The 16,097-nt window shown below is 38.9% G+C and overlaps 1 protein-coding gene across 2 annotated transcripts in view; it reads right to left on the bottom strand.

Moving 5' to 3' along the window:
* The window catches only part of LOC124285481 (cGMP-dependent protein kinase 1-like), a 128,145-nt gene that overhangs the window by 25,695 nt on the left and 86,353 nt on the right, over window positions 1-16,097 (bottom strand). For both annotated transcript variants that reach the window (XR_006900827.1, XM_046721725.1), the window contains 8 exons: window positions 15,145-15,258; window positions 10,106-10,211; window positions 7,874-7,937; window positions 7,084-7,161; window positions 6,873-6,967; window positions 6,220-6,291; window positions 5,449-5,520; window positions 2,993-3,080 (listed from right to left, as the gene is read on the bottom strand). Coding sequence is in view for 1 of the 2 variants with exons in the window: in XM_046721725.1 (XP_046577681.1) it covers window positions 2,993-3,080; window positions 5,449-5,520; window positions 6,220-6,291; window positions 6,873-6,967; window positions 7,084-7,161; window positions 7,874-7,937; window positions 10,106-10,211; window positions 15,145-15,258 (689 nt within the window). In the remaining variant the exon portion in view is untranslated. The remainder of the gene's footprint in view (window positions 1-2,992; window positions 3,081-5,448; window positions 5,521-6,219; window positions 6,292-6,872; window positions 6,968-7,083; window positions 7,162-7,873; window positions 7,938-10,105; window positions 10,212-15,144; window positions 15,259-16,097) is intronic.

Here is a 16,097-nt window from a genome sequence, read left to right as displayed (position 1 = left end):
ATTGAAAGTCAGCTTTCAAAACAGGTGTGTCGAGAGAACGATTTTTTGGAAAGCTACAATAAATTATGTTTCAACAAACAATACATAAAACACACCTATTTGCACACTGACGTATAGTTCCAAAAACCAAATAGTTGATTATTCATGCTGCTTATTGTCAAGATTTATTAAAAAAGCGCATACGATGCGCAAATAAAGTGATTGGTAACAACAGTTTTCACATTGCCAGACAGTGTTAACAGCTCTTTCGTGAAACTATATTCTCGGTGTCAATGATGTTCCTATTTAAACCTGCAATCAACCCAATTATCTCTATAATACGTAGTGTATATTCTGTCATTTATCCACCACAACAATCAAGCGTTCTGTATACCTTGCACATATATACATGTTAAAGGAGAAACAAGCAAAAGTTTTACAGCCTACTCTTGCAAATATTCTGCGTGCAGATCAATCATTGATAAGCAACAGGGCTATCTTCTTGCGCCATTCTTGTTAGTAGAAATAGCGTAATATTTCAAAGCATCGCGACAAGGGGATTCTCTGAACATACCATGTTTCTCAACGCGATAAGATTGTGGAATACCAGGCCTGCCATTATCTCAACGTGTCAACGACAGAAACATCAGCATAGTTGGCAGATTTCTCTTCTCTTCAAAATTTCAAACACTGACTCGGAAACGGAATTTTAGTTCATTGATATCACATCCATGGTATTGTTTGACATTCGTTATCTAAAAGATAAACTATACATGTCAACCCTTGTTCATCATCCTACAATTGCCAGTTATATTTTCCGACCGCAGACACTGCTCGATTTCAAAGTACACTTATAAACAACCTTGTACAAATGAACCAGGCGGTTTAGCAGTATTAGCACCTGTAAAGCCTTACATTTGAATTCGAGATTCAGCGTTTGGCAATAAAGAATAGATGACATGTTCGTTATATCGATGGAAGAGGACGAGATTAATTATCTTAAAGATATGTTGTGTCTGACAACAAAACTGGTTTTGTTTTCGTTGTTAAAAAAGTGGAAGCAAGACAGCTATTTTCTACGACCTCATTAGAAGGCTTACTGACATATAACTACACCGTATCTTTAAAAGCGAGACAATAATTGGGCTGCTTTCTTGCTTTCTGAGTCATTAGCATTCATTTGGTAAGAGAGATGCTTGAAAAAATCTACAGCTTCAGTTGAATTGGGGTCATTACGAAAACAAACGTACAACAAAACCCCTCTCCGTAAGTTTGTAAAATGATCAATCTATTCGAGTTTGTTTGAGCGGTCCCAGTTCGCCTCTATTATGTTTCTTTTTTGGTTGGTAGTACCATCTTTAACCAAAGTGGGGCGGTGGGCTAGCCTAACGGTTAAAGCGTCTGTTCGAACGCTGAAGCCCATTTATGGTGTCCCCAACCATGATATTGATAAGCCAGCTGATAAGCGGCATAAAACCAAACTCACTTACTCATTTAACCAAAGTGGTGAACGTCTGATATCTGTTTTCCTTCTGGTTTTCACCTTGATCAACATAGGATACTGTCCAAAGAGGCCTTAAATCCAACTCATTCAATCTATCGGCGTGCAACTATGTATGGGACAAACATAAAAATGCATGTGCATTTTGTATCCAGCTTGCTGGGAGTGTAGGCACCTCAGATATTCTTGTTATGGAACAAATCGGTCTTTGACAACACATATAAGTAATCCTTTCTTATATGGACATGTCAAGGAACTATTTGACCTTTTTTTCAGGTAATGCCGAACTGGGCAGCTATGTGATGACAGTCTGTAAAATATCGAATCTGGACCAGATGATCCTGTGATTCACATCTACGTAGTTTGGATACGATTGGGATGACTTCTTGGTTTGGATTAAATCGATTTTTGACCGCACAAATAATGATTCCTGTCATAAAATCTACGTAGTTTGGATACGATTGGGATTACTTCTTGGTTTGGAGTAAATCGATCTTTGACAGCACAAATAATGATTCCTGTTATAGAATCTACGCAGTTGGGATACGGTGGCATGTGTCAAACAAGTCAGTGAGCCTGACCACCCGATCCCACAAACATCGGCTACTGAAGACCAATTCTAACCCGAATTTACCCATGATGGTATTACCAGGGAATGTACCTCATAGGCAAGATGTGTTTTTTTTTAATAATCACTTTTCGATTAATGTTAATTTGTCACTGGTGACATTCTCTTTATAAATAACAAGGATCGTGCTTTATTGGAACTCTGGTCACGAAGTCTCGTAGCGATAACAACACCAACCACATTGATGATTTAACATATAACTACATATGATTGCAGCTGAACGTCTGTTGACATTTAATAAGAAAATACATCACTCTAACAATTCCGTCGTTTGAGGACGGATGTTTTCATGTAATCATGGCTGTTTTACTACCCTGACATTTTGAGTCCATGTTTCGTAATATAGGTAAATATTTGCTGAAATGTCACTGGCCATAGTGATTGGTACAGACTTCGCATACAGTGTTTGTATGTCATTATTGCAGCTATTTATACCGTAGATGTCAACATTTTGCATTGCAAATAACAGCTTAACATAGATATTCTGAACGTGAGAATCACACCCCACCACATTGCACACTGAAGCTAACTCTATGATGTTAGTACTTTACGAATAGATATGAATAATGAAACAGAGAGAGTCGATGATAATAATTAATATATAAGCCAGTTATACAACATGACTGTGTGCTGAACGATTAGTATGAACTAATTAATGCATCACAAGCGCATGACTATTTTAGGCACTTCAAATAAGCCCGGTTTCGTTTTCTTCCTATAAAAATGAATGAAAAATCGTTGATATTCCAAACTAATTACTACAAATTAGAAATTTGAGCAAGCTTCAAACTGCTATTTCTTTAAGAGTGTTGATGGTGACAAGCAGCGACTGCAGTCGATGGTGGAACTGGCAACTTGTCTTGGAAGAATATGCAGGATCTCACCAGTTCAACCCGCCCGAACCCTCCGACGCCTAACGTTGCTATCACTGAGAGATCTTTGAGTTTCAGTTTGGTGTATTCCGAGTCAATTCTGAAAGGGAAATCAATCAAACATTTTGAATTCACAATTAGATTCACAATTAATATTTTGTGCGTTTAAATTCCAGCTCTGTGGATGGATTATAGACAACAGGGAAAGGGGCGATTATTTCGCATTATTCTAAACTAATTATTTCTAAACTAATACTTCAATAAATCAATGTTACAAAACAATGAAACGTTCGAATAGACAGAAACAAAACTATACTGTTGCCGACAACCAAAGTAACCAAAGTAACATCATATACAAATTCACAAACATGTTCAGAGCTGAGTATGTTTTGGTTCCTTCTGTGTTCTAATCCTAGATGGTAGGAGGGAGTGAGTTAATTGGGTTTAAGTCTCTTTGAACAGTCGCGTCAGTGTAATAAGGCTCCAATATGTGAATAACTAGAGGTGAGGTGAAATTGGGTTTTACGTCGTGCTTGAGAATATTTCGCTCATATGACGACGTGCATGCGTGTGTATGTGTAGGTGCGTCTGCTTGTACTAGCCCAGACTTCAGCTGGTTTTAGTGCTAGCCCACTGAGATACCATGCCGCAGTGAAGCATGAATACCCCACCCAGACACATTATACTGACTCCGAGCCGAGCAGTCCTTGTTGTACCCATTAATGCCGAGCGCCAGGCAGGGACCAACAAGTACCATATTTTAACGTCTTTTGGTATGACGCGGTCGGGGATCGAACCCGCGACCTTCCGCTCTCCGGGCGGACGCTCTACCCACTACACCAAGGGGCGGTCGAATAACTAGATGCTACACATGACGTTCTTCAGCAAATCTTCCATCTTCCTATTTTCTCTTCATACTGAAACTACTTATCACAGAAGTACAAACCATCATTGTTTCAAGCTCATGTGGAATAACCATTATAATGCTAGATGAACTTCAAGTACAATAATCTCTCGCTGTCATAAAGATATTATCGAGGCCGTCATATCTCGACATTAGCAAGGGTGGTATCACCAGTAAACACTTTGTTCGTTGTTTCCGCGGGGGTGCCGACAGGCCATCTCGGCTTATCATGTTACACCAGACCTACTCGACGATTTAATCAGAGCTAGTAAACATATATACGAATAATAAAGACCCTTACTATGTCTTGTTACAGTAGAACAGAGTGGCCTTATGTACTTCCTTAGGATGCTAGCATGTATTTAGATGACCTTGATTACAGACTAAATATTTGTATTTTCTTGGCTAGAACTGTCAGGCTCGTAAACTGCAACGCATAGGGTAGACATTCTCTGTTTGGGAGGAGTGTATATAAAGATAATTCTGTTTATTTTTAAATTCACTTTAAAGGAACATTAATCTCTATTTAAATGTTGCAGATGTTTGTTCTGTGATCATAAATGCGAGAAAGAACTATCCATTATCAAAAGCTAAGTTTGGTCAAAGTCAATTGCATTTATCAATATATATAATAACGCGTCAACTGTAACTGAACTATTTTACGACAGAAATAATTACTCCGTATTCTAATGTAATTTTGAGGATTTCAAGGTAGTAATTCAGTGTGTCAGTGTGACCTGATCTTTGTTCTCACTATCAACCACTAGTTTCCCTGCTCAGCTCATGAGCTGCATCTCAACTTACCCACACATTCATTGGTTTAAATCATTCGGATGTTCTGAAACGTGCTATTTTGCCAATTTTCTACAAACTACTAGAACAACATCGCTACCATTATATCTTTGCGGTTGTTGAGAGTGTTGGCGATGTTAATACCTACTGAAGACCTACGGCATATAGTCCAATTATATACGGCTAAAAGGTATATGCGACAAACTCATTTCCATATTCATAAGCACTTTCTGCGAAATACAAAGGTCATTGTACGCTTCTGGCGCTATTATCAGCATGTGATTATTGAACCTCATCAAGTAAAGATGATACCAGGTGTTAGCGAAATGTTTAGCGTATCCTTCCTCGCCGCCCAGTCACAAACACAAGCAGGGGCAGGTCAATCATTCACTCGGACACCAATAAAGCGTGTAATGTCACCAACAGAGGATGTAATCCCAATTAATAGGGAAAGTCGCAGTTTTGTTAAAAGAAATGTATTGCTACCAAGAACCTCAAACATATAAAGTTTACAACCAAATGCATATTTTTGACAGCGTGTGTAATTATCCGCCTGTGTTGACATGAACTTGTGATCTAACCCCCGCCAAATGTAAGTTCCTCTCATATCTGATGGGTGTATTTCACCAGATGCTATAAGTAAACCAGTGTACACAACCTCTAACATTCTCTTCCCACAGAGGTTACTTGTCATATCTTCCTAAGAACAAGTAACCTCTGTTGGAAGAGAATGAACCTCTAACTGTCTTGGCGAAATTATATGTCTACTCACCCAGCCGATATTTCATCATCTTCATAAATTCTCTTGAGTTCATCTAAATTGCTAATGAGTTGTGAATAGGACCTGAAATATAAGATATAAGTTGAAAAATCCGCACACTTGTAAGTCGTAGTATGGTTTAACTAATAACCACAGAACCGTTTCATAATGATCAGACTGACTGACTGACAGAGTTTGGTTTTACGCCACTTTTAGCAATATTCCAGCAACATCACGGCGGGGAACACCAGAAATGGGCTTCACACATTGTACCCATGTGGGGATTCGAACCCGGGTCTTCGGCGTGACGCATAATGACCAGAAATCAATACGAGTGCATTGTGGGAATCTGACCATATCGCAATCATATCTATAATCTCCAGACACGTCCAGCACAATGACGCCATGCTCCTCAAGCATGTTCCATCTCAGATTATTTCTGAAGATAACGAAGAGATCGCGAGGCACACATTACAATTAGTGTAAAACGTATTAGTATTTACATTGATCCATAGACCAAGCATAAAACACAACAAGTGTCGTATTTACCAAACAGAAAATGACTGACCAATAAAATGCAAGTATCACTTTGACAGCCCGCATAAATCAATTTCTACGAATCAAATTGCAAGACATATTTCCTTCTCCGATTATTTCTGAAGATACATTCACGGGGGTAATAGGATGTATTTTGGTCTCAGTGCATTTGGGCACACATTCACACTACAGTACAATACAATATTTAAAAATATGTTATTTATTATTTAAGGAATAAATACATACTCCCTGTCGATGACTAGACAATCCACGCCCTCTGGATCATTTGCTATAATATTGGCGGTGCGGACGTCTTCGCTGAAAGGAAAATAGTTTGGATAGAGATGGAATATGTTTTCTTATATTGCGTATTGGGACTTCTCCTGTGAAGAAGCTAATGACTGGCTGAATGGCTGCAGTATACAGCGGGTATTTTTAGTCCTTTGTCTAGACGATGAAAACATTCTGTATAAAATATTAAATCCATTTTGTTACGAATAGGTGACTATTACGTTGGAAAACAGTAAAATATATTTGGTTATTTATTTTGCAGATATTTTAATTTGAATAAAAATTGAGTGGTCTCATGGCATAGTTCTGCAAACTTCAGTTTATACATTCAGTATATCTAACTCTCTGCATCGAAATCAGATTCAACCTACAAACTGTGGATACTATGATTACACACCAAATAAGTAAAAAAGAATAAAAAAACATTGCGATTGACAGATTATACATGTGGAACATCTATTTAACACCCTCACAGCAATATGGATCCGAGGAGTTAACAGTTTACATATTACATAAACGAAATTCTTTCCATATTCTAAAGATATATCCCTCCCAAATGATAGCCTATTCGATAAATAGTTTACAGCCTATGCTGTTCAACTTCTTACCCTTGTAATGCTCTCTCGCCGAAGAAGTCTCCCCTTTGTAAATACCTAATGATTTGCTCAGAACCCGCTTTGGAGTTCTTTTTGGTAACTTTCACCTGTAAGATAAATGAAGGATACAACACAATAGGAAAAATGAAGAGAGAAGACGCCAAGACTCCAATAGAAAGTATTCATTTGTTAATGAAACTATATTTCATAACATATATCTTACCTTTCCCCTTGCAATGATGAAAAATGTGTCTCCCCTTGCACCTTGTCTGATAATGAAATCTCCTTGACCGTAATGGGCCTGGTAAGAGAGAAAGATATGCATTTCTTTGTAAACATTCTTCCAGTGTGCCTTTATCAAGTTAACATATATTAAACATAAAGTGTTTATAACAGACGTCCGTCGTCTAAATCTTCACAGATATATCTACATGACAGAGGGTCTCCACACAACAAACAAACATATACATTATTTGGCCATAATATTTATAGATCCGTGACGATCCGGGTTAGAATTGATCTTCAGTAACCCATGCTTGTCGTAAGAGGCGACTATCGGGATCGGGTGGTCAGGTTCACTGACTTGGTTGACACATGTCATCGCTTCCCAATTGCGCAGATCGATGCTCATGCTGTTGATCACTGGATTGTCAGGTTGATTATTTGCAGACCGCCGCGATATAGCTGGAATATTGCTGAGTGCGGCACAAACACCAACCAACCATAATATATATTCATCGCTGGAGATGATACTGAACGATACATCGTATATCACATTCACAACACGTGTAACTATACTAAGTCATTACATCACAGTACAAGGCAAAACAGCTGTTATACATTAAGCTTCACTACGCATCCAACAGCAGAAAAAGATAGCTTTATATATAATAGCTCACCCTCCATTAGCGGATGTACCAATGAGTGTACTGCACTAAAAGTTATTCATGAACAACGAGGAAGTAATCCTCCTTAACTTTTACAACCAATTCTTTTTTCACCAACGAACATACCTCTTCTAATACATCAGCAATTTTACTTAGCGTTTCCTCCGGAAGACCTTTAAACGTAGGTACACTGAAAGGAAATAAATAAACAGATAAAATGCATGAAGATGGCAAGACGGGACACATGTTTCTCTCCAGACCACCCCATCCCAGGAACATCACAGTCAAAGAGGAGCAATGAAGAATGAAACAACAAATGGCGTCACAGGTAGAAATTGATTAAAGCTTCTTTCAAAACACCATCCCTCTCCCAGAATAACATCACCTGAAGAAAATTCAAGAGAGATCAAAAGTTCGAAACTAAGCGAAATGAAAAGAAAGTGTCTCGCAATGCAAATAAACATCTTGAGGAAGTTTGATTAATGAAAAACAATTTTTCTTTGTGGCTTTCCAACATCCGGAGTCTGGACATTGTTAAGTATTTAACATTAGAGTTTTAAGGGGATGAAGTTCAAAGAAAGTGTTACTGTTCACATTTTCAAAAGCACACAAGCAAAATGTTGTGACTTTCTATTGCATGATTGTTTCATTGCAAATAGAAGAAGTGTGCTTGAAAATACTTAAGTACATAATAAGGAAAGATTCACTCGGAATTAATGAGTTTAATATGCCAGGTGATTGACCTAGTTAGGCTGATGATTTGAAATCCTGAGAAATACAAGTGCCTGGACATCTCACTACATCAAACGAAACAAAGCAATAGAAACGCCACTTGAACCAAACTGACTGGTAAAAAACCTAACAACCGATTTATACAAAAGAAACAATCACACTCAAGAGAGAAGCACTTCAAGAGCAGCCTTCCAAAATATAGCTTATAACATTGTTTTCCGGTTTCTCAGTGTGAATATAAGAATGTTTGGACTATATTTATTACATTTATTGTGAGTTATGCATCTGTACTAAAGGTGATATCGAAGTTCTACTTCATTGATAGAAACATGATGCTATCATACATAATATAAAATACCAATATACCAGGTAATGCTGTATCGTAAAACATAAATATATAACGCCTACATATCCGCGTATTACATGGATGTTTATGGTAAGCACAGTTGTATGTATTTAGCCATAGTTATTAAAAGCAACGATGCCGCGAAACTATATCAAAGAACAACACATAAACATAAGTTTCGAGGCGCTGAAAGCGTGTAAAATAGATATACTCTGAACTCTCAATCCTACTGAGAAAACAGTATTAATTTGAAGACACGTGTTCCAGGCGGGAAGTCTCATAACTAAATCCATAGCCAATTAAACCGAAATCATGAGCCTCTTTTTTATCTGCTTACCTTAATCACTAGTAATGAAAGAGCAGTCTTGTTAAGGCTCAGGCCTTATTTTCACAAATTGTGTAAGAGTATCGTTTTTCTTTGATAATTAGACGTCAAATTCTTCCAAAATTTGTGCAATTTAAGTTTGCATTTGGAAACATCAAGACATCAAAACGAGAATGCGGTTGATGTTTATGTTTTTGTCGTCTTCGGTTCTTTAGGGGATAAAGTTCTTAGTCTGTATAATCCATCACGACGTCAACATGGCAACATCAACTCTTTGATTTGGCTACGTTTAATATAATAATTCCCCACACAGTTATAACCTGTATCATGTTTAAAGGCAACTTGGGCCAGTCGGGTAGCCTAGTGGTTAAAATGGTCGCTCGTAATACCGATGACCCGGGTTCGACTCCCACATGGACACAATGTGTGAAGAGTAGTGCTTGTAAGCATGTGGTTGACATTCTCCGATTGATCATTGTAATTCGATACCAGTTAAAATGCAGGTTAGATTTGATTTTCAGTAACCAATGCTTGTTGTAAGAGGCGACTGATCGGGTGATCAGGCTCGTTGACTTGGTTGACACATGTCATCGTATCCCAATTGTGTAGATCGATGCCCATGCTGTTGATCACTGGATTGTCTGGTCCAGACTCTATTATTTACAGACCGCCACCATAGCTGGAATATTGCTGAGTGCGGCGTAAAACTAACTCACTCACTCACTCATTGAAATTCGAAATAACATATCCTCTTCGAAAACAATTGTACAACCATGCTGTGAGTGAATGAGTGAGTGAGTTTAGTTTTACGCCGCTTTTAGCAATATTCCAGCAATATCACGGCTGGGGACACCAGAAATTTGGAGAATCGAACCCGGGTCTTCGGCGTGACGAGCGAACGCTTTAACCACAAGGCTACCCCACCGCCCACAAACATTCCATGACTATGACGTACCTCCGCAAGAAGTCCATATGTTCCGAGTGTCGTAACAGACCGGTTTTCATCATAATACTCTGGAAGCATGCTCGGTCTATCGCCCATAGTCGACAGTTGTATAACGCTGAAATATAAGATGTGTGTGTGGTAAATAGATATAAAATGCAAGTAAAGCTTTGACACTGCCATCGTGTCGTATATTAAATCACTAATCATTAATATATGATTCTGAAACATTATTCGATTATTCTGACTGCGCATAACCTCCTTTACCGAACCAATATCAGGTAGAATTTGGAAGACTCTTAAGTATTTGTTCTTCTGTTAAGGAAACCGTTCACATCTGTATGTCTACACAATTGAGGCGATTGTTCCAAATAGATCCTCAATTACAATGGACGTACAAGTTCGATAGTGTCAATTAATATGGAGGCTTGTGGTATTTTAACGGAAATCATCGGTACTACATTCCTTTTTTAAGCCAATGCACTTCTCTTTAATCAACCCAGATCCACCTGTCAGACTCTCGTGATTTATGCGTCTGATAAGACATATGATGCTGGGGTTTAGACTTAATTAGAGAGAAGAATGAATAATTGCTCCGTTACACTAAGAGACGGACTTACCAGAAGGTTCACTATATGTCCACGAATGTTACAGATAGTATGAACTGAGATCAGATGATTCCTCTCACCGACATACAAAACATGTGTGTGTGTATTGGAGTGTTGGGAGAGTTAATGTTGAATATCACACACACACACACACACACACACACACACACAACACACACACACAGAGAGAGAGAGAGAAGAGAGAGAGAGAGAGAGACACAACAGAGAGAGAGTTCGAGAGAGAGAGAGAGAGAGAGAGAGAGAGAGAGAGAGAGAGAGAGAGAGAGAGAGAGAGAGAGAGAGAGAGAGGCGGGGGTAAAGAGACGTACACCCAACGTATGTGTTAAGTGTCATGTTTAATGAAATCTTACATATACATGGAACTACGGTTCTAACGAACTCAAATCAACCACTGCTTTCAGTTCGTTATATCCATGGTTCCATTTCAACTAAAATATATAGTGTGTGGCTTGGAAAAAACGCAAAGTAGTTCGTTACATCCGCCAGTTCTTTATAAGTGTGTTCGTTATAAGCATAGTTCACAGCGATAAAAATGTAACAAATAATGTAATAATATATTACATGATGAAAATTACATATTTAATTGCATTGCGACTGTATGGATTGCGACAGCATTTCCTAATGAGGCCCCCGGACAAGGAGGCCGTCGTAGACTGGTTGTTTCGACATCTAGAGTCTGTGTATTCAGTCATTTATTACAGATAATATTACACTGTCCTTCACAGCAGCCGCTGAGGTAGTTAGGTTTCCCATATTACTGTCACTGACAACCATGGGAACACCACTGTGATGAAGTATGCGGATTCCGTGTTTATTACACAAGCCCTGACATGTCGAGAGCAATGATAAATTGCCTTCCATGGTATTTCATATTTTATATTCTTTCCCAGATTAATTATACGTATTAATACGCTACGTATTTATTACAGAGGCCCGGAAATATGCCCCAAACATGTGATAGCATTAGAAGTGAGTTATATTAAGGTAATGGTGGCCTCATGGCGAAGCCCACTTTATGGTGTAATGTAGGTTGATGTGTTGTCCAAAATTATCACATGTCGCCAGCCTCTGCAGCCTGGTGCGTATACAGAAATGAAACACTTATTCCAAGGCGTCCGACATTGTTTCTCGTTACTGGATGTTTCACATTAAGTGCTGCGTCTGGACCTACATTTTACAAAAGTCACTTAAACGTTTAGATTATCACATCAAATGTAGAATAAACAATGTACTTTAGTCAACGCTATGTAAAAGTAATCGCTTAAATGTGTTTTTATCTTTAACTGAAAGCTATATATGTATCTATAGCAACAGAAACTCAAATGATACAGTTTCACACAAATTTAGTATATGTATATTATCACAGATGCAAATCTTTCAGATATTTCGACACCGTTAAGAACCTAAACGTCAGCAGTTGATTAAGTACACGGTAACATAATCTGTGGCCTGAGGTCCCTACTAGATTGAAACATATCGGTTCCGCTGATTGTATCTAGAGTAAAATCACGTATATGATCTGTCAACTTAACACATGGACACAGGAATGATGAACGGAACGAATCAGCTGACATGGAGTAAATCAATTAATTTCTACACCAGTTAAAATCCAATTCGAAACTTAGACACGCCGCCAAACGGACCATGCTACCAACGTTAATATCTACTGCTTAGTGAACATACTGTCTGCTACCATACAGCCACATCCTAAATCTATGTTTGAACCCAGCTATCTACAAATCCCACTTATTGTTTTTATCCGAGTGGTGTTATATTTTATCAACTGGGTTGAAGAACATCATGGTTTGACAGTGGACTGCGTTGAAACATCTGTGCAGAAGAATTTCTTTACAACATTTAAGTCCTCAGTGAAGAATAATCATAAAAAGCTGTATCCAGGGTAAGAATATCATGAGAAGAAAGTGGTCCAACTAGCCCCCACTAATTATAATATGCACATGCACTAATTAACACAGGCAGTGGTCAGTGATACACCATTGTCCCAGCACAATCCCCACAGGGGCGACAGCTGGACTGCTTTCTACTCATGATATTCTTACTCTGGATCCACCGAGGAACATATCGAAATGTGACGTTTTGTTGACACAAATGATGTCCAATTCCCTTTGTTGCTTGTGCTATACTTGTACCTTCTTCAGGTGAACACCTGCATGTGTTTGTGACAGAAGCTATAGAACTTTTTCGCGAACACCTGGTGTCATCACGACGTGATTGTGATCCATAGCACATTTTTTGGTAGAGTCTTCTTCTCATGGTTATGGCGACGGTTTGGTTTGGTTTGGTTTCTTGTTTTACGCCGCACTCACCTATATTCCAGTCATATCGACGGTGTTTGTGCTTTTATGTCCTTCAAAGTGTGTATATGTTATCACATTACAAAATGTCTTGACCCCATATATCCCGAATGAAAGCATAATTGTGCACTACGAGACTGGCTTTCTAAAAGTATGCATAATCGCATAACGTAATTACTGAACAATGCGACCGTCCATTTGCAAACGGAATATACTCCTAATAGTGTTTCCTTCAAATGGATGTTGATGGCCTAAATCCTCCGACATAAACCCTACTGGGGAAGATATCAATAGTAGAAAACAATTACATTTCCTCCAAGTGAGTGCTAACGAGATGGATTTGGAGTAAGTGACTGCGTGAACTTGGTCAGATCAATTCTTGCTATGTTCCTTTGTCCTCCGTCACTGGATGATACACAGTAAACATTGAATGACTCCCCTTTAAGACCTTGTGTCGCATTAACGTTAATGTATGACCGTTTGGCATTCGGAGTTTGGTTCTCTAACCATTTGCATTTGTTCAGGATTCTAGTTGACTGACGTTCTTTCGTATGAGTAGAGTAAGCTCCGTTTGTATATACCGAGTGCATGACATCTCAACAACATTTAAAAGGATTTGGGCAACCACGTCTTTTTACGTATCGCCAACGAAAACTGCATAAAAGATCTATTTGTGCAACCTATTTTATTCAATTTTCACTTGGTAATAGCCCTTCAACTTTTAATGATGTAGATGTTTTAATAACGGATCAAGCTATCCTGGTTTTTGTGTATGTGAGATTGTGGTATTGTTGTATTAATCATCTCACTTCGGAATGAAAATTCAAGGTGGGCGGGAGATGGAGAACACTGAGAAAAGTATGGACAACATATAATATCCTTTGCACATCACGCATAGATGTCAGTCTCAGATCATGTATGCTTATCGTCGGTGTGAGTTGTGAAGGTGTGGTCGTTTCGGCATTTATTCCAAATGAACTTCCATTAAAATGTAGTTATCACAAATATGAACTCGAGTTTGTAGAAAGTCTGGAACCAGATAAAAGAAGAACAGTGTGTAAAATAGGCAATTCATAAGCTATATTGATTCTGCAATAAATCAGGTATTAAAAACCTTTCAAAGCCCTGGAAATGACACTGTTCCGCCAAAGGCCACTGCGGTTATCTCATTACAATATGAACTTTCCATCTCGAGTTTGGCGTAATTGATTACTCGGAGAGGCTCAGAGCCTTTTTCCTAGATTCTATTGATATCGATGTCATGGCAAGTATGAGGAGTTTATTAGTGGTCGACCATTTGATATTTCGTGGGGGTGACTCGAAAAAATCTGTCCTGAGGTTTTACAAAATAGATAAATCATTCAACCATAATCCACTCCCACAGATCCTACACATACTTCCGATCTCGTGTTTCGCCACAATTCATGGTCATTGTAGCTTGTAGTTATTAAATCATGTTTGGCTTAATTAATCAAGACAGTCAAGGTGTGAAAACGACTATTGGTCAGGCAAGAGTGTTTACAGAGGTCAGGCGATGGTCATCGTGTTCATAAAAGAAAGTCGGTGTCGGATAATATCGGAGAAGCACGATATATTGAGATACATTTACCATATGGTAGAGTTTCTATTGGGGGTATTGATACACGACTCCACAGAATTAATACCCAAGTTACACGCGTTCAGTGTAACCTTCGCAGCATTGGGCAGTCAATGTCCATCACAAACGGACACAGATCGTATTAAACAGTAAATGACATTTTTAATGACAAAATATTGAATTGAAACCTGAAAGCGCAATAAGATATTTCAGAATCCCATCGATAGAAGATGTGGATGTGTGATTTGGTTGGTTTGTGGTTGAACGCCGCACTCAGCAATACCCCAGCTATGTGGCGGCGGTCTGTAAATAATCGAATCTGGACCAGACAATCCAGTGATCAACAGAATGATCTACGCAATTGGGATACGATGACATGTGTCAACCAAGTCAGCGAGCCTGACCAACCCGATCCCGTTAGTCGCCTCTTACGACAAGCACTGGTAGCTGAAGACCAATTCTAACCCGGATCTTCAGGGGTCATGAATGTTTGAAACAGTGATAGCATACCTTTAACCGTGGCTGTCCTCGTACAGTTGTACAGAATGGCGAGCTCTCCAAACACCTTCCCCGGTACCATTGTGCATAGTTTCTGACCTTCTTTGGATACCTCCACCTTGCCATCTGGAATAACATGAAATAAGTTGCAATTCACATAAATAGGTTGACATTTGTAACGGGAACGAAACTAACTGCTACAAAACGGAATATTTGCACGACCCAAGGTTTTAAGCAACTTCATCTAAACGTATCTACTTGCCTAAAAGACAATGCAGACATAGCAGAGGAGAGAACGTAGGGAAAATGATGTAAGTGAGCTTGGTATTACGTTGCTTTCAGCAATATTCCAGCAATATCACGGCGGTGGACAGCAGAAATGGGCTTCACACATTGTAACCATGTATGATATCGAACCCGGATCTAGGTCTTAGGCAAACCAATCTCCCCGACCATTGTATAATTGTGCCTTTGTTTTCTGTGTTTGCTGTTGCACTACCACACTCATCAATGCCCCAGTTATGTGACGGAGACATATGTGACCATGTGTTATCGAAACCAGCCTACTCAGTTACTGATATTTCGAACGACAATGCACAACAAACAGGTACAACACGCTGTCATATGTCGAGTGTGACCCTCCGATCAATTACCACCACATCCTGCTGGTGACCTAGCCCAATTCACACTACTATCGATACATATCGAAAGACGGAACTGGTTTGATTGCCCTTGGTCTAGCAATCCTGATTTTGTAAAAGTTTGAGTTCGAATATCCTTGTTGTGACAAGGATTATGTATGATTGACGGTGCGTTTTGTATCTATTCACATTGACCCAATATCCTAATGTGGTCTCATCGTGTTTTTTCTTGCCCTAATCGCCGATATACAAAACGACAACCATTCCTTCTGAAATAAACGCCTCAGAGCGCAATGCTGCTTTCAGGTAGGTTGAACATTTTCT

Source organism: Haliotis rubra, unplaced genomic scaffold, assembly GCF_003918875.1.
Source record: "Haliotis rubra isolate DU_JTF1 unplaced genomic scaffold, ASM391887v1 Scf360, whole genome shotgun sequence".
Lineage (NCBI taxonomy): Eukaryota > Metazoa > Mollusca > Gastropoda > Lepetellida > Haliotidae > Haliotis > Haliotis rubra.
This window is presented reverse-complemented; position numbering and strand designations above follow the sequence as displayed.